At 33.8% G+C, this 25,001-nt stretch overlaps 1 protein-coding gene across 17 annotated transcripts in view; it reads right to left on the bottom strand.

Annotated features, from left to right (window-relative positions):
- The window catches only part of ERC2 (ELKS/RAB6-interacting/CAST family member 2), a 369,674-nt gene that overhangs the window by 221,456 nt on the left and 123,217 nt on the right, over positions 1–25,001 (bottom strand). For 5 of the 17 annotated variants that reach the window (XR_011905070.1, XR_011905067.1, XR_011905071.1 and 2 more), the window contains 7 exons: positions 24,024–24,161; positions 20,306–20,446; positions 19,619–19,759; positions 16,099–16,134; positions 11,539–11,568; positions 10,458–10,651; positions 4,494–4,505 (listed from right to left, as the gene is read on the bottom strand). Coding sequence is in view for 1 of the 17 variants with exons in the window: in XM_072347008.1 (XP_072203109.1) it covers positions 4,494–4,505; positions 10,458–10,651; positions 11,539–11,568; positions 16,099–16,134; positions 19,619–19,759; positions 20,306–20,446; positions 24,024–24,161 (692 nt within the window). In the remaining 16 variants the exon portion in view is untranslated. The remainder of the gene's footprint in view (positions 1–4,493; positions 4,506–10,457; positions 10,652–11,538; positions 11,569–16,098; positions 16,135–19,618; positions 19,760–20,305; positions 20,447–24,023; positions 24,162–25,001) is intronic. The other 12 variants (XR_011905073.1, XR_011905072.1, XR_011905076.1 and 9 more) reach the window with 8 other exon arrangements.

The raw sequence follows: 25,001 nt of genomic DNA, 5'->3' as shown, positions 1-25,001 counted from the left end.
TTGCCTGTATGCAAGTATCTTTCAGACTTCATTTCACAGTAGTGCATTACTGTCATCTACAGTCAATTGCTTTCATCTCTCTTGACTATAGAACGTCATGCTATTTCATTAAATTCCCAGCTTTAATTAACCACCTGGGTACCTTGGCCAAAAAAGTAGGTAACGTCAGCCAAAACCAAGTGTTACATGCTCAGTATAGCCTTTACTCTATTTCATCAAGACTTTTTTTCCTAAAGCATCCAAAAAATGCAGACATATGAAATACCCCTAAGAGCAAAGTCTATAATATTTTCTGAAGCAACCTGTCTCTGCAATAACTGTCATAATGTTAAACAACATTACAATGGGACCAGTTGTCTGAAAGTCAACCAAAAAATTCTCCAGCATGCCAGGAATATGTGCACCTCAGTCTTAATTTCACAACAAAATATTCAATTAACTAGTATAATACTCATGTAGAAAACTATATTAACAGTGCTTTTCTTCTTTATAATCTTAAAGGAAAGAAAATGAAAAAAAAAAAAAAAAACAGAATACAATAAATTTGGCAAGGAAATAATAGAATGTTTTCAACAGAAATAGAGGTTTTGTTAAAAATAAATTTATGAAATATAAAACCTTAGTAAAAGCAAGTAATTTATACCAAGTATGAAAGTCCAAAAAACTGGTTTAAAATTTAATACAGTAAACAAATCTTAAATAGTCATTTTCACCTAGGAGAACTGAGAAGCACCCTCCATGCACTTTCTGTGCTCATATAAAGGAGCAAAATCAAAATGACCAACAAAAACAGTGGGTTAAAAAAATCATCCAAAACAAACAAAACTCTCCAAATGATTTGGTTCCTACATCACTAATTTTCAAATTGAATGCAAAAATTCTGTAATGCCCAGAGTTGACAGCAAGGTAAATGAATTTTAGCATATATGATGTTTCATTACATTCTTAGCTCCATTTACCATTGTATTACATGCTATTTTAGTTTCAAAGGAGCAAATCTGCAGCCTACAACAAATGTATAGGCCTCTTCTTAAAATTTCATTATTTCAAATGATTGTGTGCTCTCTTAAGATGTCTAATACAGAGATTATTATGGCAGTGCTTCGGTTTAACAACTATTTTGCCTTCATAAGTACCATGAGAACAGATGGCTGCCACAACAGAACCAACTCTGCCTGCTAGAAGTAAAGCAAGTGTCACAGAAGTCACTGAAACCTTTCTCATCTCAAAGGCAAAAACATGGGAAGGAGGGTTTACCTAACATCCTGTCTGAAAATATTCCAAAATCACTGTTTTAGAAAATTTCCTTCAAAGCCCTGGAGAGATGTTAGAAATATTCACATGAGAACAATGCATGAATGAAAAAGACCTGCTGAAATCCTGTTTCTGAACTATAGTTCGCATCACTTTGTTTCAACTCTGCAACCGCTGAAACTTCAGTGCTATGCACTGCACTACTGTCTCTCTCAGCACATTCTTAGTGCATGACACTTGAAATGAACATGTGAAAAATCTGTACCAGAAAACTCATCTGCCACACATCTCTTGTATATCAAGGATATCTACAGTTGCTTCTAATGTTCTTTAAAAAATAAAAATAAAAAAACTTGATGACAGGATACTAGATAAGAAGGATATTTGATCTGACTTAAATGGTAATTGCTTGCTCAGCTATTTTATTAATTGATATCATCGGTTATAGATGTAACAAGTAACTGAAAATAATTTGCTGCCTGATGTTTGACTGAGGAGTTGCAGTCTTCCCACTGCCTCATCAGGCAATGCTTATTTATTTAATGCAAACCCTCCACAGTATGTTCAGCTTGACAGCAATCAGGATCAAACCTCCTCTGCTGCAATTTCCTTGTAAATCAAATCTTTCCACTGCAACTCCTCACTCAACCTAGCAGGTCTCACGGTCCATTCAGACATTATCATCCAATCTTTCCATGCTTTTCCAGTCAAGTCTTCTGGATTCCACAATATGATTACTTGTTTTGACTAACTAACTTCCCCTTGTAGTAATTCTATTCAGAGCATTTCTATCCAGTCATGGTTATATTGACCATTAACATTGCTCCTGCATAATGGAAGCAAACAATGTGACTAGAAAAGGAGGCTCCATTAACAGCCCTATTCCTAAATTTAGCACCCCTGTCTCTTTTCAGTCACAGCTTTTTTAAAGTAAGTTGTATTATCTCACAATGATTCTTCACATACAACACATCCCTCCATTCCACACAGGGAATCCTTATAGCATTGCACCCAGGCAGCCACTGAGCTCCCCAAGGCATGGGTGTCTGGCTGCTTTATTCAATAAGTATATAAATACCTACTGTGGATCTTCCTCCTTGCCAAAACCAATATTAAGTAGAGAATTGTAAAAATGTTCTGTCTAGAAATTGGTAATAAAGAAAAAGTAACAGTTACTGATCTTATTTCTTGTCCAACAAGGAACCCTACTGTCAGACCCAACATAATTCAAAGTGGCTTTTTCTCCTTCGGTGATGTAGAGCTCTTTTCTGCTCATATCCACTTTAGACTGCACACCTATTAATAGTTACTTCCAAGGAGTACTGATACACCAAATTAAGAAAAGAAATAAAGCACATTACTGACAATTTTAAAATATCTTGGATATTTAAATAATCAGTTTCATTTTGTCCCAGAAATTATGTTGACCTTTGCATTCCTTTATGCATACTGGAGGGGCACAGTAAAGAACTGAGGTGGTTCAGAAGGGAGTGGGATAAAAATGAGCAACAACAAGTTGCCCTGTCACCATGACTCATTTTTATCTCTTCATTCTTCATCTCTATTAACTTTCTTCAACTCTATTAACTAATCTTATTTCATAGTGCATGACTATTTACTCTGTTCTTTTGAAAGAGGGAATTCCAATTATTTAAAAGTTCTACTTTACTATTTCTTAAAGAAAAGGAAATGCAAACATACAAAAGACCATAATCAAATAAATATCTCTTATCAAATTTTAGTATTTCAACACACTTAAATATTAAAATGCAAACACTATGAAAATGTTGATTTTGTATATGAAGCAAACAGGCTAAAACTAAAGGACATGACATCAATCTGCCAGCTTCCAACATAACAACTATGTTTCTCACTTAGAATAACCAGTCTCACAGAAGAGTACTGTATATCACAGATTCTCTCAGTTTTCATTAGTACACTATCTCATTTCTCCAGGGAAATTATCTGTGAACAACATATCGCTCTGCCCTTGGAACCATCAAACTGACATTTGACAAAACTGCGGAAGGCTTGTAAGTTAAATTTAAAGCTCTGCTAAACCTTGCCTTGCACATCTCATGGAGCGTTAGCCTTCCCCAGAATGATCAGGAAGGCCAACATTAGCGGCTGGTGGGAAAATATCCAGCACAATACCATCTACAGGCAAAAAAGTGTGACGAGTACATAACTTGCTGTAAACTAAATCAAATACAAAAGCTACTCAATTGATTTTTGTGTTGAGTTTTTCTTATAGCATAAGTAGATTTTTACATTAAAATACATAAGTATTTTACGTCAATGTATTCTGTTTTCTTTGCCAGCAATATCGTTAGCGCAAGTTATAAAAGAGCTACAGTGTGGATTATATCCTTTTTAATAGAGCAGATCTCAGATCTCATGACAGCTCTTGCAGTACTGCTTAAATTGTAAGCAACATTTCAGGGGTGCACTGTATTGTGGCAAAACTCTGCATAACATAGGAAAAAAGAATCAGTAAAGCAGGCAAGACTGAACTCAACTGAAAGACCCCGCAGGAGAAGATGACCTGTTCAGTGCTTGAGAATATAACAAATTCTTTGAACATTCCTAAAAAACAGTGCAGGAGCACAAATGCTAATGAAACTAATCTAAAATGCTGAAGAAAATAAAGACTGTATCTATCAAGAACATGAGACATATAAAAACAGCATACAAAATGTACACATATACATACATTCCGTGTGTACACTTCCAGAGCCTAGCCAGAACAAATAGCTAAATGTTTCTATATCAGCAGCTGAACCTCTCCAAACTCTCATATGATGTTTGCAATAATAGTTTAATAGTTTAAGTGGTGACAGTAAAATATGCCTCTAATTGTGAGCATAAATCTTTCTGCATAGTACTGTTACAACTCAATTAATTATTTCTTGAGTTGGGTTACCTATCAAAAAGTTACTCCTAATGTTGAATGCCCAAATAAAAATAATAAAAGTAGAAGAGGAAAAAACTCTTTACACAATATACAAATTTGATATGTTGTTAATAAATGTGTTTTTCATACAAGACAAAAGCATTTATTTACTGTGAAGTTTCTGATCTAGATATGGAATGACCAAAAACTTCATAATAGCACAAAGCATGAAAAACAAAAAGAAATAAAATTCAAACAGAAGTTACTAATGTGGAATCAAATTGAGCATTGATGAAAACCTTGGTTGTGGAGGGAGCAATTACATAGGAGAGCAGAAAATACTGACCTGGAAGTCAAGCTGGTTGGAGTAGGGATGAAAGCAGCAGTTTGGAGAAAAACAGATAGGGAGAGACAGCAAAAGAGAATACAGGAAGGAACACATTAGTTCTTTAAAAATATAACAAGAAGATGTTATATTAGCAGATTTTATTTAAACAAAAACAAAAACAAAGGAAAAAAGGAAAGGAAAAGGAAAGCAAGAGGTAAAATAAATTTTCTTGCTTGCTGTATACTCAGCACAACAGATATTTTAAAGCAAATGGCACCTTGTCATTTCTGGACTGTGGAACACCATCCATATTTATAACCACCCTAATGTATACACACACCATCATGTAGGAAAAAAATTAGCTGTTCATTGGTAATGTTTGCTGACATACAAATGTTTCATCATATATCAGGAAGCCTTTTTTGAGCCAAGAGGAGTTTGATGACCTACATTCATCACATCTACTCATAAAAGGCATAACAGCAAAACAATCTGACAGCTTGTTCAAAGATCTTATTGAGGTCTCAAAGTGCGGTACCTAAAAAATGATCTGAGACAATGGCTGCCCAGGCATTGTCATTGCTCCCGCACTGAGCATTGCTGTTTGATAGGCAGTCTGACCTTTCTGGTAAGGGCATTCAAAGCAACTTTAAGCAATGGATGTATAAATATGATCCTGTTTGAGAAAGCAATTATTAATCTAGTTCTTTTCTTCCTCATACATTATTTCCTACACAGAATTTAATATCCATTAAATGCTCTTTTAAAATAGAGTCCAGAGAACAGCCTGGAATGTTGTTTACAGCATTAGGTTTCAAGACCAAAGGCAGCCTCTTCAGTTGTTTTTCATCCATGTGCCCATACAGCACTGTTTTCTTTTCTCCCAATCTTTCTGACTTAATCCGAAGGGCACAATGCAGGCCTAGAGGAGATACCTGCATTTCTTGCATTCTGAGAGCACTCAGTTATTGTTCTCATCCCCTAAGAAATTACATTTAATATAAGTAGCACATTTGCATAGATATCTACTTTGCATAGATATCTGTAGAATGTTAAATAAGGTAAAGTTAACACACACATGTCATGCACATAGGTTGCTAATAGCATGCTACTCTTCTAAGAGCATGAGATTATCATAAACATTCCAGATCAGAGGACTGAAATCACGTGTGCAATTGCAGGCCACATATTATAACCTGATTCATAAATGTGTCAAGTTACACCTTAAAACCACTTCAGTTTTTCATTCCCTTTGATTCATTTAGAAAGCTGTTACAGAGCCCTCTTTCCTCTGTTTTTTCTGTTTTCCTAATGTTTTTCCCTTCTATTTTTCAATTCTAAACCTATTAACGGATACTTCATTTTTAATGAATTTCATTCTTCTTTTACTTAAATCTTTCCTATTTCACTGCAGCTTTTACCACTTCATGCATTTGTAGAGTACAAACATCCTTACTGAGCTTTTGTTTTGCTTGAGAGACTAACCAATGCTTGACTCCTCCTGTGACATGAGCACTCCATTCGCCTAACTATCCTGTGAGTCCTCAAGTGCACCTGTTTCCAGCTTCAATTCAACCTTCTGGAATGTGACTGATGGAAGGTATTCAGCAGTATTCCATATGGGGTCTTGCTAGTGCTCGATGACATTAATACTTTCCTATCATTATTGCAAACATTTACTCTGACATACCAGGATTTACACCTCATTGTTTAGATGTCTGCTTCATTATTTAGATAGCTCATGACAACACTGCCAGAAGCAAATTTATTCAATCTTTCTCTTCCTAAACTGTATCAAGAATTAACCTTATTTTACAGTGAGCAATTTTACTGGTCATAACTTCAGTCATGCATATTATACTATTATATATCACTTAAATTCATTTTCTTACTTAAACTCCCCAGTACATTTCATAAACAATAATACCTTTCATTCTACCACTGTTAATAAAAGAATTAAAAAATACACACATTCCATCTTGACAGTTCCTTCTCAGCTACAGTTATCTCCTTTTGGCTAGGCCCTTTGCATTAACATTTAAGTTAATCACTATCTTGCTCAGTTTTATTTACACTACGGAGAAAAAAAAAAAGAAAAAAAGAAAAAAGCTGTGATAGACTGCATTTTTTTTAATCTAGTCACATTATAAAGTCTTATAAACAGATAAATCATGACAGATGTAATAGAAGATATGAAGAAAGTGGCTATTGAAGGAGCAATTAGTTCTATGCAGTAACGGTAAGTTACAAAAACACAAAATAGGTTTGTATATATGTAGTATTTGGGGAAGCAGACCAACAAAGCTTGTATGTATGAGGAACAGCATGAATCATGAATCTTAAGTGATGCAACTCAGAACTATGATAGCTTCTGAGGAAGAAAATCATGTTAAAACCAAGAGAATTACCATAAGGATAAAATCTTCTTCGGTATTAATAATAATGTTCACTTGACAAATAGCATTATAAATTTAATTCCCCACATACAGAAGGAGATATTTCTGCCTTTGAGTATTTGACACTCTAATATATGTTCAACTTTTCTGTTTAAAGGTAATTCATGATCTTGTTTTCATTCCAATTATGTTTCTATTTCTCAGATGAACTGAATTTATATAAGAACAGTCCATAACGCTAATGAATTTATGAGTGGATACATCAAATATTGTGAAGTTATCATCTGAAGTACTCTAGATTACATTTCTCTTAAGAGTTTATGTTTATAAATATAAGAATATATGTTGCAATTATGTTGAAATCTAAAGATGATGACATAGGAGTGAATATAGATCCCAGCAAGCTATCAATCAACAAATATAGTACAGAACATTAATTTTCTTACAGAATACCAGACAAGTCTTGCGTATGAAATTAGGAGAAATGCTGAAGATAGGTTGTTTCCAAGAACAAAAACAGAAAAGAAAGAGTAAGGGGAAAAAAACACAAAAAACTTGAAACACAGTTTTTTGAATTAAAAAACAGCAGGACAAGAAGGAGTGAACATTTTTAAAATATGCTTCTGTTCAAGTGGCAGTCATTTTCACAATACTTTATTCCTATAAAGGGAGTAAACTGAGCTTTGGCTCCACATCTTCCTTTCAATAATGAGCCAAACATGTAGTCATTACAAGCAGAAAAAATAGTAGCACTTCATAAAATGTTACAGTAATTTACACTCCACCTAGCCCCCTAGAATGGGAATTTAGCATTAAAGTTCCCTTTCTAGGGATACCAACAGGTGGCACAGTTATATAGAGTTAGATCTTTGTCCAGTATTTATCAAAACTGAGGAAGAGGGAGTGAACAGAACTTAAACTGAAGAGAAACTCAGGTGAATCTGATTATGACAAGTAGTTTTGCCCACTGCCTAAAAATATTTCCCTGTTACACCTCTATAGTGCTGGCAGTTTGCTGGGCTGTCTGTACCAATCAACCACTTTGTGTTTATACACACTGGAAAGTAGCAATAAAGATTTAACTTCCAATGTTGTAATCACCAACAAATAATTTCTACGGTCACCATTCTCTGTTTTGCAATAATATGTACTCCAAGAATTTAGATTTAATCTTGGAAGCTGTTCTGTAATTTAAATCAAATTAGAAAGTGATTTCTAGTTACTAGAACTCAGAAAGAAGTCTTAGAGAGAGGTAAATATACAATGTCACAACATACTTCCTTCTTTGGCTGGTCATATCAGAGATATCTTATTGAAACATTAGAGAAGCACTTAAAGTTTCGTAGCAAAGATTAACTTCTTGATCATATTCTAGATGCAGCATAACCTCTTAAGAAAGTGTGTGCTTACTCAGTGGTACCAAATTACTCTGTAAAAAACTAGTTCAGTATTGACTGTGATGTATAATGCAAAACTTGAAACTTGCATCCCGAAATGCCACTGATAAAAGTGCTATGGAAAAAAGGGAAAGAGGAGAGAGAAAGACAGAGAGAGAGAGAGACAGAGAGAGTGAGAGAGAGAGAGAGACAGAGAGAGAGAAGAGAAAGATGTTTACAGAACCCATTGCAGGATTCTCGGGCTGTATGAGGTGGTATGCTACCAAAGCCATAGTAATAGTAGTCCCCTTGTTTCTTTTTAATCAGTGGATAATTCTAAATTTAATTTTAAATTTAATTAAGATAAAAAGCATGAATTGCCATGGATTCTTTATCTTTTTTTTTTTTTTTTTTTTTTTTTTTACATAAAATACTTAATGTTTACTAAAAAAATAAAATAAAATAAAAATAGAAAAAAAGAAAAAAAAAAAAAAGAGACCATAAATTTCATTGCTTCATTGTGTTTATTATTTAATCTCAACTGCCACTTTAATATTCAACCATTCAGCACATACGTGATTGCTACTTAATAAATCTCATAAGATTATTCTTTTGGACTAAAGTTTAGCATGCCTACTATTGCATCTAGTGTCACATAATAATTCAGAATGTTTTAGAGCCCAATGCGGATATCAGTTACTGCTCCTGTAAAGAATACACTATCCATCTCCACCAGCTTTCTCCCACTTGGTCTCACTCTATTAGAAGTCTAGGTCTGTAATTGCCCCTACAGTATATGCAGCGGTGGGTAAAATAAGCAGCAATTTCATGCCCACATAGATTCATTGTGTTATAATTTTCTAATATGGTGTTTAGGTTATTGGAGATATTAGGCATAACTTGTTCATGGTATACAAGTGACTTTCCTCTTTAATAGCTTTCTCCACTATCTACTTTACACACTAAAATCCATGCAAATACTGGAGTGTCCTAAACCTCTTCCTGATATGGTTAGAGAGGTAAGTGCTAACTACAGCCATCCTCATGTAAACAATCAGCTACATTTCAAGCACAAATATTCACTTTAAATTTGAGGCCTCGATTCTCATGACAAATTGATTAATAGTTATATTCCATTATTTTTTATTATTATTAAAACAAATCTTTGCCAAATTCTGTAGAGAAAGATGAGTTTTGGCAACAGAACTGTGAAGGCTGATAAGTCATCATCAGTAAGAGAGATTCTATGCAGCTTCCTTTCCAAGCTGGCTGCTATTCTTCCCCAAGGTAAACAATATTTCAAACAGATCTTTCCACGTTTCATGGAAATTCTCTCTAACAGGACAGAGCTGTGCTATGTCCTGGCTGGAACAGCACTAATAACTGTGAGAATCCTTAAATCCCCTATTTGCATCATGAAGCCCTGTTCTTCCTACAACAACAGGCAACAGTAGGTAAAATGTTTGAAAATATGTGAATCCTTCTTTGATTCACCTAACAGTGTCTAAGAGTACAGAAAGGGAACAAGAAAACAGAGATACAGAAATTTCTTGTCAATCAAATAACTTGCCAGTTATTCTTTCTGAGAATCTTCCAACAATTATTTAATTCCAAATGCACGAGACAAATTGAGCTCTGAACTCTCCTGCCATCAGTAAGGAAAGACCATATAACTGTCCCAGAAATAAGAAAAAAACCTGCCTGGTCAACAACAGAAAATGTTCATCTGAAGAGGAAAATACAACCGGAGAGCCACTGAGAAATGTGAACACAGCCAGGAGTAGAAATACTTACCAATGCTTTTCAGTACCACTGAGAACTACCAGTTCTTTTCAGACTGAAGAAACATTTGTGCAGACAGCCATGATTTACCCACTACTAGAAAGAAAAGGCTGTTCCCCAAACATGGTCTTCCAGGAGGACTGTTACTGTAAATTTCCTATATAAGCTCCTTTCATGGAGACTACAAAATAGCAACAACTTTAAATTATTCCAAAGTCAGCTGACAAATGTGATTCTCAAGTATCAAAATCTTTTTCATTTCTGATACAGTTTTACAAGATATCACAAAATTCTGTTATTGAAAAAAAAAAAAACAAAAAAAAACCACCACACATTCTACCATCAAGTTCTCTCATCTGTAGGAAAGACCAAGTAAATAAAAATGTCATCCAATGGTAGACAAACAAGACAAACAATACAAGAATTACCTTTCTAACTCAGCAATTTTCTTATCTTTGTCATTCTTCTCATTCTCTACTTCCTTGAGAATTTCTAGAAGTCTGTCAACCTCAGCCTGAGCTTTGCCACATTCTTCTCTATAGTATGATGCTTCCTTATCAAGCTGTTTCATTCTGTCTGCAAATTCTGGATTCATGCGTGCCTCCTCTTCGGCCTCATGAGCCTTCAGAATCAATATTTAAAAAAAGAAAGATAAGGAGGAAAAAAAAAAATGACAATCATTTAAATCGCTGAAAGAGTTTTCATTTTCAGTTTTGGAGTTCAGACTTTCATTAAAAAGGATTATGGGTATCTCTGTCAGACAATGATTTTCTACATAAGCTTTATAAAAAGGAATTTAATGCTCCTTGCAGTCTAAAATTAGTTTTAAATTCTATCTTAACAAAACAACTCAGAAAGGGGAGGTTAGTTCTTAAACAGAATGTTTGGGTGTTTTTACGTAGCAGCATGACTGTACTTTGAGGGTCAGGTTTTTTACTTGAAAAATAAAAAAACAACAACACCTTGTAAATTATTTAAATTACTTGAAGTCTTTCAAATATGATCTCTTTCTCCATACATATGTAATTGTCCATGTGTATGTACAGAAATATATGTACATATTGTAATCTGTGTCACCAGATGTTTCAAATACAGCTCAATACTAAGAATCTAAAAGGAAGAAATTTATTCTATGTGGCGCTGTCTATAAAAGACAAATTGATAAACTATAAGGTTTCTTTTATCTGACATTTTACCCAATACTCCTTTTTTTTCCTTTCCCCATCATTAATACTTAACCTGAAACATCAGAAGAACAAGCTTATTGGTGAAAATGGCACAAACCTGGCAAACACATGCATGGATGGGTGGCAGTTTCACAGACAAGAACAAACGAAATGAATACAACAACAACACTGCAGAGTCCGATCTTACTCCCATCAAATCTAATGGCAAAAACCCAATTAAACTTCAATGGGAGCACGATCAGGCATCAAGTGCTTTAAACTCTTGACTGGAATAATCACAGACAGATGGAAAAACAACAATGCACTGCAATGCTTAGCCTACCCCTTGCTTCCCATTATTCCTAATTGGCATCTTGAAAGAGCAGGCAAGGAAAAAACAAGTAGTTTAATGCAGTGCACACTAAACATAGAAAATTCAGATAACATTTTTGGAATATAAGAGAATTTTACAGAAATGCAGGACATTAAAAACAGAAGGACCTCCAACTTTCTTGTTACTCAGAGAAGATGTGGATGTAATTATCTTCTTAATTTCAGACAATAGACAATGCAAGCAAGCAAGGGAAGAAATGCAGGTCAAAATTAAACATGCATGTTTTAGAAAGAATTAATATAAACTACTGCTATTAAAAGGTTCATATTCTTTGCAATGGCTAGAGTTTTCTGTATAAATAAAGAACAGGTCTGGCTTTAGTATAACCAAAAAAAATGAAAATAGTGGGAAGAAACTTAGGAGTTTTGCATGTAACATATCATTTAAGCATGAGGATAATAAGAGAAAGATTCTACATTTTAATCTCACTGCAAGATTCTTATTCAGAATTAGTTAACAAAACATGTCAATGGAAAGACACAAGACTCCTACAAAACTTACTAGCCTTGCCCTTCAAATGTTCTGTTTGGTATAACAATACATGCTCCAGCCCTGAATTCTGTGAAGATTCAGGAGTTTCTTAATACAGAGATCATTTCAAGGTAACATCCATACAGTATTTCAATTTTACTGTTTGGGTGAGTGTCACAGCTTCTTCTCTACCTTCATATATATCCCTGCTTTAATAACGAACTTTGGCTTATTTTATGCTTACTCTTTGTGTTTCTTTCAATGTATCATTCTCTTATTTGATGGCCCCAGGCCCATCATTTCATAAACAAGTGGATCTTTCTGCCTCTAGCTTTTCCTTTCTTCACTTTAGCATACAGGAAAAGTCAGGAGCAGCCCAACCTTTTCCCCCACATGCCTCCAGCCAATCTTTGCTCCAAGAAATAGGCAATATAGAATAGACAGAAAAGCCTCTCTTTTCACTTTTTTATTTTAAATAAATTTTCATTGCCCCACGAGACTTTTAATGATGAAAGTATTAAATTAGGCAAAAACATTATAATGTCATCAATGCAAACGTGTCAAATGTTCAACTGTGACACAATATCCCTGTCATACAACAGCTCCAAAATGTAATGAACTAATTGCCAACTGCATAACTCATAACTAAAACGATACCTGATAAAGATATCCATTATATTGTCCTGCTAACTCTTGCATAATAATGTGCTAAGGAAATAAATATTAAGTTGCAGAAATATTTTCAATTGTTTTGCTTTCACTGGTGCTTAAAGCACCCCATATTTGTTGGACAGCAAGAACATCAAACATTGTTGAAAAGGACCTTTTCCTTGAAGGAAACCCTTTTATTGCTGACAAAGAGAGCAAAATACAATCAATATGACATTCCCAGAATAAAGGAATAGAGTTACTTATAAAGACTCCAAACACAGTTTACTAGCAAGACTTCTCCCATCCAAGCAGGGCAGATTTCTTTGCCTATTTTTCTTACTAAATGTGGGAGACAGGCTTGAATCACTCCTAATCATGCATGCTTATTACATACATCAGAAAATGTCCACCTCTCACCATTCTCCTCTCTATCCTTTTTCCATTTTTGCCCCCAGTTTTCTCCCCACACTATTTTCTTGGGAAAATACCCTTTGTTTTTATGAGTAAGAGTAATTGGTATCATGAGTAACTTTCAGCTGCAAAGTAGTTGATCTCTTTATCTGTGTCTGCAAACAACAATGCTGCCGGCGTCCAAGTTAAGCATAGGAAGTGCAATCCTGAGTTTCAAATTAGCAAGATTAGTTTAAGGTGTTTTGTTTGTCAGCACTGTGACTGTGTTGTATATTATTTTTATCAAATTGATAAAAATAAGTTATCACTGAGAACTTCACTAATTGTTACAGTTATCAAATATTTGTAAAGAAACAGTTCTGTATATAAGCAGCAAATTTCCTACAGAAACACCATAACAGTTCGTCACAAACATGTAACATGAATTACTTGGCATGTTAAAATTTTATGGTGCAACCACACATGCACTATTCTGCATAACAGAAACGGATGGATAGATACTGCGTTTCATTTTTAATAGCCAGACACAGGCATACACAGAAACCAACTAAGTATTAAATAAAAAAAATAGCGAAACCATTTACATGCAAGAAATTACTTTGTCAGATCCTTCAAATTTTCTTTCTTTCAGTAATTAACTAAAATTAATTACTGTCATTGTTTTCAACTTTTTTTTTTTTTTACTCTGCTTAAAATTTGACTATTTCTATATTCAACTTCAGGGTTCATTTGAAGCAGATTCTACAAGTACTTAAAACTTTGATCTGATATTGATCTCGTGAAGCATATGGAAAATAAGTCTCTGCTATTGAGAGGAAAGTTCATGAGGACCCTGGATGATGTATGTCATCTTATTTTCACTACAGGACAAAAACAATTATGTATTTTATTAAAATTGACTTTTCACAAGAATTAATTGGTTATTTTAAAAGTTCAACTTTCAAAAAAGCCATGAATGAACATTCACCAAAGTTTTTTCCACAGCCTGTTCACACAGGTGAATACAGCATAGAGCAAGCCAGATTTGCACCTTTTCTGCATCTTCACCACTTAGCAAGCAGTGTTATTACTGCATGGATTAATAGAGATCAATTGACTAATATTTCTCTGACACATTTAAGCAATCAAGCATTAAAACAGAAACAGTGAGGAAGCATTCTGTTAAAATAAGATTCATAATGAATTGCAGTAATAAAAGCTAATTTCAGGAACTGGCACAAATGCCATTAAAAAAGGGGGGGTGGGGGGGAAATGAAATCTTGGACTTTGATTTCAAAGAAAATGTTGCCATTGACTTCAGTGAAGTCACAACTTTATTTGGAGATGCTGGGGGCTTCTAAGGGAGAAAGGGATCATTATTACTTACATTGTTAGGCTGCTACATATAAATAAGAATTTAGAAGAGAGACAATAAAAGCTTATTGAGGGAATCCAGCTTCAAGGATGTTCTAAAATTGTTCTCTAGTTCTAAGGGAAAAGGTGAAGCAGGACAATAAATAAATAAATAAATAAATAAAAAGAAAGAAAGAAAAGAAAACTGGCTGACTTTGGAATCTCACACACACAGACTAGGAAGTAACAAAAGTTCCATACAGCAGAGTAACAAATATTCAAATAACAACTGGAAAGTATTTGCAAATCAAGAGAATAACTAACACAAAGTAGACTTCAGTCAGAAAAGACATGCACAAGAGTGCTAGTGATTTGAACAGGAACATAAATACAACAGAAATTATCCATGATACATAAAAGAAGGGTTCTGTCTTCCGAAAGGAAAAGGTCTGACCATCATGGCAGTGTGCTGGGTGGTAGAGGAGATAATATAAGGTGTCATACTATTTACAGTCAATTAATGACTGGATTCAAAACACAGATGATAATTGCACGAGTAAATATGGCATATTTTGTGAGATTCCTCTATATATAAGTCATGGCATATCTATTGCATGGTTATAACTTACAAAATTTAGCCACAGCAGACTCCAAAGCTGGGATCCTAGTCCCCCAACATTAACAGCAATATTCCCACTGACTTCAGGGAAGGCAATATCTTTCCTAATGCACATTATCATATCATTATCATATCATAAAAAATAAAGTTCTCATATATATACTAACCCAAATATAAGATCATTCCAAATAGGATTGCTACTTTTAATTTCTTGTAAATTTCTTGTAAATTGCTACTGCAAACCAGTTACATCATTATTTCTGTCCTGTGATGCTCACATTAATAGTCACAAACAAAAAAGAGAATGTGCTTTCTACGAAGAAAATATTTTGCTACTGCTCTTTATCAAACAGAAAAAGGAACACAATGAAGTCAAAAAGACAGATACTGAGCAACTAAATCAGGCTTTAGCAAGAATAATAATGCTAGGCAAGCCAAAGTAATATTATTTTGCTTGTCAAGCACTGCTGCTTGTGTTCATCATCATATATTTCAGCAATTTCTTGGGTTAAATACATCTCTATATTCTTAATTGTATACACTGAATGCACAGTCTTACAAGAGTAAAACTGTAGTAATCGCTATTTCAGCCATAAGATTTTAAAAATAATACTACTTCCTAGATATTACTGTTTGCCTAATCAACTCAGTCATTAAGGTGAACTAAATAAATTAGAAATGATTTAAGTTTGAAGGATCCAATAAAGTACTCCAGAAGGAGAAAGTAAAAAGCAAAGAAAACCAAATAAAACAAAGTTAACTGCATGCTTCTCTAATACAGAAGTTGAGGACCTAAAGGCTGGGATGTTTCTATTTTTAAGAAATATCATATGCATTTTTTTAATATATTACATATTTTAAAATGGCCTTGAAGTCCACAAAGCTCATTTATTTAGATATAGCAGATACAGCATAGTGACCATCATAAGTATTCTGCAAGGCTTCACAGAGGAAGAGCACAACACAGTAAGGTAATGGATCCTCATGCTTTGTATGTTACAGAGGACATCTTAAAAAGAACTTACAGGATTGTACATCTGATTGAACAACTGTTCAGCTTGCTACATTGCAAAGTTGGAAGGGAGTGAAGCACAGACAGGAAAAGAAGGAAAGATCCAGGAAAATAGCATTAGCTCGACAAAACCAGTGCATTTGCACAGAAGACCTTGTAATAGAAAAGTAGAAATTTAAGATTCTAAACATTCCTTGGTGAAAGTGAGAGGCACTGGGGAACCATAAATGTTGACTTTGGCTCCTAAAAAAGAATAGCTGGAGTAAGAAATTTAAGGTTTGTGTTACTTTCCCTTTCTCAAGTTAAATAACCCATGAAATAAAGAAAGGTGTTCACTTTTGATGATACATTAAGTGCTGCTCTCAAGCAATGAATCATGAGAAGTGCTTTTGGCTCTGGCTTCAGTTTATCACCAAAGCTTCAAAGATGGTAATAATAAATGATTAATTAAATTTTATCATTATATTTATTACTTTTGTTTAACACAATACTGAATTTTCTATGCAGAATGACTTTTCAACAGTACGGCTTGGCAAAAAGTCCTTTAGCAACTGCAAATATGTCAGTAAGCAACTAAATTTAAGATAATGACAAACGAAAGGAGGAAATTCTGAAGTGGATAATAAGATTATATGTAAATATATATATATATATACATGTACACATTATATATATATATGGACACACAGACATATAAAATACTTAGCTACCTAGTAAGTTAATTCCTGCTGCTCTTTCACTAATAGCAACACAATGTAAGTCAAGAAGTCAGCTGTGGAATTTTGGCACAGAAAGTATTGTATATTCCTCTGTTTTTTATTTTATTATATTTTTTAAACTTCTTGAATTTCAGTCCTTCATCTTTGTCACAAATTGCTTAATACACATTGCTAATACTTTAAACATTATTTTGTGCACCAAAATGTTGCACAGTTATTTGAATAATTACTCATTATGAACACCTTATGTATCACTTCAAACACATCTGCTCTTTAAAATTAATACTGTTTTCTTACTGAAAAGCAAACAGTTCAGTTGAGTAAAAATTTAAAACTATTTGTATTTGATCAGATTAAATTTAAAAAGCAAATTTATTATCAAAAAAAAAAAAAAAAAAAAAAAAAGGATAAGGAAAAAGGAGGGGGGAAAAAAGAGAGAGAGAAACAAGCAAAATCAGGTTGTGTTCATACTTGTCCCTTATACAAGTATGAACAACTGTGCCCTTCTTTTGGGCATAGCAGTTATTACTATCAGCACTCATGGAAAAATGTAAATCCTAGCAGTTAAGAGTTAAGCACATTATATTCACACTTATTAACAGAACTTGGTACAACATATAAATCAAAATTTAACTCTGATCATTTAAAAAATCATATTGAAAAGTGCCTTCTCTATATCATACTAGAGAGAGGAATCTGAAGCTGCAGTCAAGTTTTGCAAACTAAGTAACAATCTTGCGTCATCCGAAAAGAAGCTATAGACTATGCTCCCAGCTTCCCTAGTGTTCTGTGTTGATAAATAAGCACAATTACAAGGCATGTAGGTTAATTTACTCTAAAGTATGCTGATGCTCTCTCCTACTCTAAGTCAGACATAGGCGAGTTTTCAGTTTCAGTTTTCTAAAAAGTGAAAACATGGTGAAGGTAGATTTCTAGGGACCAATTACTTTTAACACAAGATATTTACAGGTTTGAACATAAAGTATTTTATTGGTGAAAATGTGAGTTGAAAATTACTGTTTGGAGTCTACTAGTATTAACAGTCACTGTTTCTATTCAACTAAACATGCCCACAGAGAAGGTTGTTACTATATTTTATTGTGGAAATACCTGCTCTCCTACAAACACTGGGTGAATTTCCATCGGAGTTTTATGCTTTATTTATGATATAATAAATCTATTATGTTTTCAACTTTCTTTTAATAATCCTTTGTATTTACACACAAAGAACATACTCCCTTTTCTATATGAAAGACATCCTAAACTCTCTCCGACTTTTATAAGTGCTTATTTTTCCATGACCACATGATGTTCAGCCATGAATGATTGACTCAGGATCTCAGGTTCTTCCAGAGTATTTTTATTTTTGAAGTGATCTGTGCCTTAGCGGTTTTTTTTGTTTGTTTGTTTGTTCATTTGTTGTTTTTCTAATTGCAGACCAGTAAGATATTTTAGATTGTAATGAAGTGTAATTTATAGTGAAGTACAATGCAAACACGTACATTTTCTAACAAAAGAAAATTAAAAAATAGGACTCGCGTGAAAACAGCTTGTTTCCATATTCTAATTCAGGTATCAATCGCACTTTTAAACTGTGCAACTTATGAAGTTAGTTGTGTTTAACTAAAAGCTTTTGTATGTTTCTTTGAACAGATTCTCCCTGTTCATCTCCACAACCAATATAACACAGGCACCTAACTGCAGATATTCAAAAACATATTAAAAGAATAGAATTCTCAGTTTTACATTCTAGTTTCCTTTTTCACACTTTGCAAGAACTTTTTCACAGATAATGTAAACCCTTCAATAATCTTGTACCAAAATCCTGCTTAAAGAGCAGAACTATGCAACCTGGGTTAAAAAACAAACAAAAAAATCAGAATATTACCCAAATAGCGTTAAGCATTCGTAGAATAAATGAACACTTTTCTAGAAGATGAAACATCAAAAATTAATGTTTGCTCCACACTTACTCATGAATTGCAGAAGGCAAACATACTGCCTAAGCCCATCAAACACATCCTGACATTGGCATTTGAACACTGAGAGCAGACATTATCAAATGACACGGGAAAAAAAAAAAAAAAAACAACAAAGAAACAACGTGTGGTAGAAATGGCATAAACAAACTTGCAAATCGTTTAAGCAAAAAATATTGTAACACATAAATTAATGCATAAATTTAAATAAAACCACATTATAAAATACAGCATTTGTATGTTTTCCTTTAACTGGATGCTTCCACTACCTGGATAGAAATAATGAACTGATAGCTGGAGTAAGCTTTGTATTATTGTTTTTAATTATCACAAACACACATTCATCGACAAAGCCAAAGAATGCAAAAATAAAATCTAACTGCAATTTCCATCTTAGAAGCAGACTCATTTCATTAAAAAGTGCTGCTTTAATTATTCCTTATGCTATAAGCATTTCCATTTACTTCTAATCAAGGTATAAATTCAATCACATACAAATTACTGGCCTGATAACTTCTCTATGTCCTTCTACTTTTCCTCCAACATCTTGTTCCCTGTTCATTAATTTGCCACAGATTCTCATAATTTCCTCACAGAGGTATTCAATATAATTTTGAAGGTTTCTAGTGGCTTTGGTAAAAGTCGCTTAAGAAAAATATTAGAAGTACTTTATGCAAGCATCAGCAAACAATATGGATAGATTTAGAATTACTCTGGAAGAGTAAGTTAGTTAATCAATTCAAAATGAGAGGTTTTGTAGCTTTAGGTGTTTTGTTTTTGTTTTTTTTTTTCCTGATTACGGCTGAATTTTGTTTGTTTTTAAGATGGAACTTACCTTTTTCAACTGTGCTTCCAACTTACTACACTCTTCTTTCTTTTGTTCTATGGCTATTTCTAAAGACTTAAGTTTGGAGTCTCTTTTCAGCCCTGCTGATGCCAATGAAGATGCATGTTCTTTGAGATCGATTAAACTAGACTGAAAAATGACCAAGAGCAAAAAGTTAATTCCTAGTCACCAGAGCACTAACCTTATTGCCAACTTAGTAATCACTTTGATGCTGTACCCCCCCACTTCCCCAAAAGGAGTTGACACAAAGATAAGCATTTACAGCATAAGACAGTATTTTGAAAGTACAACTGACAGAACCACAGGAGCTGGCATGTAGTGAAACACAGAAACATCCATAATACAGGCTAATTGACATATGCTGGAGGTACAATTATTTTGAAGTCTATTGATCTGATTGACAGGTGAAAACTGGAGCAACAATGGAATATCTGAGCCTTCTGGAAGCTTATGGAGAGGAAAATGTAGAGAAGACAATACACATCTGCAAGCACTGAAGCAATATTTTACACATAGAAGTGAGGACTATGAAGAATGCCTAAGAAAATAGCAGTTCAAAAGCTGACCACTGAAGTGGCAGAATTTCAGTAGCTTAAATGATTCAAGAGTAATCCTAATGCACTTTCTTTCATCACCATGGCATAGAAGAATATAGGTTTTATTGTGAAGACTGACCTCTTTTTCTGTCAGTTCAGCTTGTAAAGCATTAACTTTCTCCTTCAAGTCTTTGTTTTCTTTTTTATAAGATTCAATTTCTTCAAGTCTTTCTCTGTCATCTCGCTCCCTTTGCTCCTTCAAGCGTTCTATTATTCTTTCCTAACAAGGGAAAGAATAGCAAAATGCAAAAGTTGAGTATCATCTTAAGAAAAGGTGTAATAAAATTCCTTTTTATTAAGTAGCAATTAGAAAAACAAGCCTTCAGAAACAGAAGATGATTAAAGTTAATGATATTAAAGTCAAGTCAGTAGAAGACTTCTGCCTCAATGACACCAGATCAAGATTTAAAATACTTGTTGAGGGTATCATAGAACAGAAATTTCATTAAATAATTATGCTGCTCTGAGCATGATTAATAGTGTAACAGATATGGAAAGTCAATCAACTCAGTAATGTATTTCCTGTATTTGTAAGTGATCTAAGTCTTTGAGTATAAGTTCAAAACAGAAAACCATGCCTAAGGTTTGCTAAGACTGAGTTTGGTTGTGTTGACTGCTACTAGCTTCTATACAGGCTGCAAGAAGAGTTTTAATGACTCTGAATGTAATTAGAAATCAATCACTTACTAATTATAAGTTGTCCAAAACACAGAAAAAAAATATTCTATCCAACTTACAATATCCAAAGAATAATTTTTCTCCATCTAATTGATAGTGACCCTGCATGGTCACTAAACTCAGCCATGTTTTGCAATATTTTGCTGACTTACATTTGCTGTAATGGCTGCTGAAATCATCAGTCAGTAACTGGACAATTAATTCAGATGGTAAATGCAAAAATGAAAAGCATTAGTATGGTTAAGTCTTGACTATATTTGTCAAAATCACATTCTACAAATACTTGAAGGATGCAAATACTAGCCAGATACTAGTCTGTTCCTCCTTTCATATTGAATTGCTAAGGACCAAACCACCAGAAAACTGGAAACACACATAGTGTTTTCACATGGTTGAGAAGCTTTCTCTATCTGTCCCTTTCTACTTCATTCTGCTTTCTGTCTATCTCTAAGCCAAATAAAAAATATATATAATTTTAAATTACTGATTTAAAACTTTGTTACATTGAAATAAATTTGGATTTAATTGGATAATATTTAAATGCCAATTCAGGAAACAAACATTCAGCTTCTCAAAGGGATGTTAATTTATTTGAAATTTCTAATATTTGTCACTTATTTGAAGTCTAATTATAGACTCCAATGTATTTGCAATTAAGCATGTTAGACTTTCAAGTTCAACTTCATTTTTTATAGTCCTATATTCTTAATTCAAATGTTTAAAAATAAACACCCTTTTTTGTTATTTCTAAATAGTAAACAACTGATTATGATCTTACTATGTAGCATAAGCTTTAAGATCAGATATCGAAAGCAGACATGGAGTATAAACAGAATACAGATACTTGCTAAATGGCTAATCTGTTTCTGGACATGAAACTGGATCTAGGTGCAACATGTGTGCTATATTGGTTCCCCTTGTAGAACTAATTCAAACATTTCTGTTCCAAATAATTGTTTTTCCTTCCAGTTATGTAATATCAGCTATCAGTTGTAATTCTTTCTTTTACCAATACTTGGAATAAAAAAAAAAACACATTGCACAGTGTTTTATAACATTATATATTATTAGGAGTTTTTAAATAATTGGATTAAGATCTCTTCTAAGTAGTTAATGTAAATATTTGGAATCTCTTCAATATCAGAAGACAATCAGGACTGTACTACCTAATCTTGTAATAAGAATTATGTAACAGTTATTAAGTGCTGCTGAATTCCTGAGGAAAACCATAACACAAAGCTGGAATCATGCTGCTGCTTTCCTTTTACATCCACTACTCTCCTGACAAAAGGAGCTCCACTCACAAGTGTTAGCTAGCTGAATATACCTGCTTAGAGAATTAACATTACTGTGAAAATCTTCACATAAAACAACAAAGACCGACCCATTTGAGCGTTATAGCCCTATTAGTTTTACTCAGAAAGAAAAATACAGTGAGGACATACCTTAGGAAAAAAATAAATAAAAAATATGCAGCCAAAACTGAAAAATGTCTGGCTCTGTCTGATTGTTTCCAAGGCAGTACCAACTTTCACACAGAGAGATACATGCAACTCAGGGTGAATGATTCTGGGCTTCATACAACCCAACAGTGAAATCTCTCTGACCATCAGCTGGCAGGATTTCATAAAGAAATGCATTCATACACATAGATCGCTCTGAAAGTAATGCCTCCTATTTATTTCTGTGGAAACTACAAGAGGTATAATACTGAGCACAACACCACTGTTTAGTAAAGAAAATTCTAAGCTATGGTACACTATTTTTTTTCTTCTAAAACAAATTAAACATGCACTTATTTCATTTTATTAATAAAATAGTATACATTTTTCATGAGTCAATCACAAAAGAAGACTAATTTGCTTGTCAGGTGCATAAAGCTGAATGTCAAAAACATGTGTTAAAAGGCCCTAATGCACCATGTTTTATTTGATTAACAACTAGCTTACAGAAATCCCAACAATGTGTTCTTGTTTCAGTCTTATTTGCATTGGCGAGCTTTCCTATGCACTAATCTAGGACCTCACAGGTCTAATCTACTTGCACTTTATCACAGAAGCAGGAACTGAATTGCCACAGCATATAGCCCTATTATCAGGCATACTCAATTGCTTATCTTCTGTATGCTGCTACAGTAGGACCAACTTTATAAATATCAGTTCATGAAAGCAGCCTCTTGAGCTGCTTTGGACCAGCGCAAGAGCTGAGATATTCTTTGAAAAGTTGCTTGTAAAATCATCAAGGGAGCTGATAGCATTTCTGCATATTCTAATGTTGAATTTTTTTTTTTAAGAGGAGTTGCAAATCTACATTGTGAAGAATTTTCAGCCCCTAGCAGACTCCTCTAAGCTTATGTGTAAGAAACTGAAAGAGTACATTTTTCAGGTGAACTCTAAGGTGTACTCAAAAATGCCTAAAGTTGTGTTGGTTCATTTCTGATTCCCAACAAGAGAAAAAGTGATATCAGAAATAGTGCCTGAGAAATAAAAAGATTACTGACCACTAAGGGAATTTTTTTTTTTAGTTTCACACATCCGTAGTACATCCAAGCTACCTAATCCTGCAATGGGAAAGAAAATTGGAGAGAGACACTTGAGAAAATCTCCCTCTCTTGAAGAGTTAGAAGCCCTATTTTCTAGTTTAGACTGTAAATCTCAATCTGAGTACTTTCATAAACAATGAAACTTTTAAAAGAGCTTCATAATTTAATTTCATGGCTCTTTAGTTTGGCACTGTTTACCAGGGAAAATAACAGGATAATCAAGATCACAAAGTCATCAAAATACCCCCATACTCTCCTCTGTTCTATCAAAGCCAGGTGTCCACATCTCAGTTTATGCAGGGAACAACCACTCCCCCATCTAGAAAGGAAAAATTGCATGATGTCCTGGGACATTATCCCCATTTAAAAGGATATCCTTTGGTATCTCAGAATCCTGTTTCACGTCATCAGTCAGGAATCAATCCTTGCCCATCATGCCAGAACAGAACCCACCTGTTTGCCTGACAATGCCCATAGGCATTGTCACAGGTGCCAGACCAACTTAAAAAGACATTTTTTGGATATGCTTCACCTGCAGGAGCAGCACATAATGTGCTGTTCAATAAGAACACATTACCTTTTCAGACAGAGCTTCTTCTAAGGTGGCTAGTGCTGTGTCTGTGTTACTAGAATCTGTCTGCAATGACTTCACTCTGTCCTTTAGATTAGTTAGTTGTTTGTCTTTGTCCCTAAGTTGCTCCTGTAGATTTTCAATCTGAAAATAAAAGAGATCATAATAATCATAAACCTTGTCTTACCATTCCAGTACAGACTTGGGCAATAGGAGCAATGGATGTGTACATGTTATAGATACAATACACATACTTCAATATACTGTAAATTTCTATGTTATATAATATGAACATTTTTAACTTATATTCTCTGATCTGTTTTCTTTTGCTATTAAAAATCATTTTCTTATAAATTAAAGAATACAATATCAACACAGTCAATCATCTTATTATTTAAATATTTTGTTATTAATCACCTTAGTTTAAGGTACTGCATTATCTCAGTAATTCAAAGTATGTGTGGAATGGTCCCTTTAGATGATTTCTACTTATAAACACACTGCTTTGCAAGTTAGAAAATTTTTGCACAAAGAATTGTCCACAAGGACCAGCTGGATCCTGGAAGCAAGCCTGAACAAATTTATTCAGCTTTTGATGGTCATGATCTTATTCTATGGCTGTAAGAAACTGCAACCTTCTGAGCACAAAGTAGATAGGGCAAGCAATTTTATTATTTGTGTACAATTTTATTAATTGTCCGTCAATAGAATCAACCTCCCTTCTTCCTGTACTCACTAATACATCATTGACATAAAGCCTAAACTTGAGTGATAACATTCAGCACAAATAAATGGAAACAAATAACTGCTTAGCCCTTTTTATATAATAAATCAAAATATGCTTAAATCTTTAAGGTAAGAGTAAGAACACTCTTTCTGAATGCAGAGCGTTCACTGTCTGCAGTGGGAGTCTAACTCCCAAAAAGCATTACAAAAACTGGAATGAAAAATTGTGCCAAAACTTACATGTATTTAGTGATGCTC

Source organism: Excalfactoria chinensis, chromosome 12, assembly GCF_039878825.1.
Source record: "Excalfactoria chinensis isolate bCotChi1 chromosome 12, bCotChi1.hap2, whole genome shotgun sequence".
Classification (NCBI taxonomy): Eukaryota; Metazoa; Chordata; class Aves; order Galliformes; family Phasianidae; genus Excalfactoria; species Excalfactoria chinensis.
Note: the sequence above shows the minus strand (reverse complement) of the source record. Positions and strands in the feature narration are given on the sequence as shown.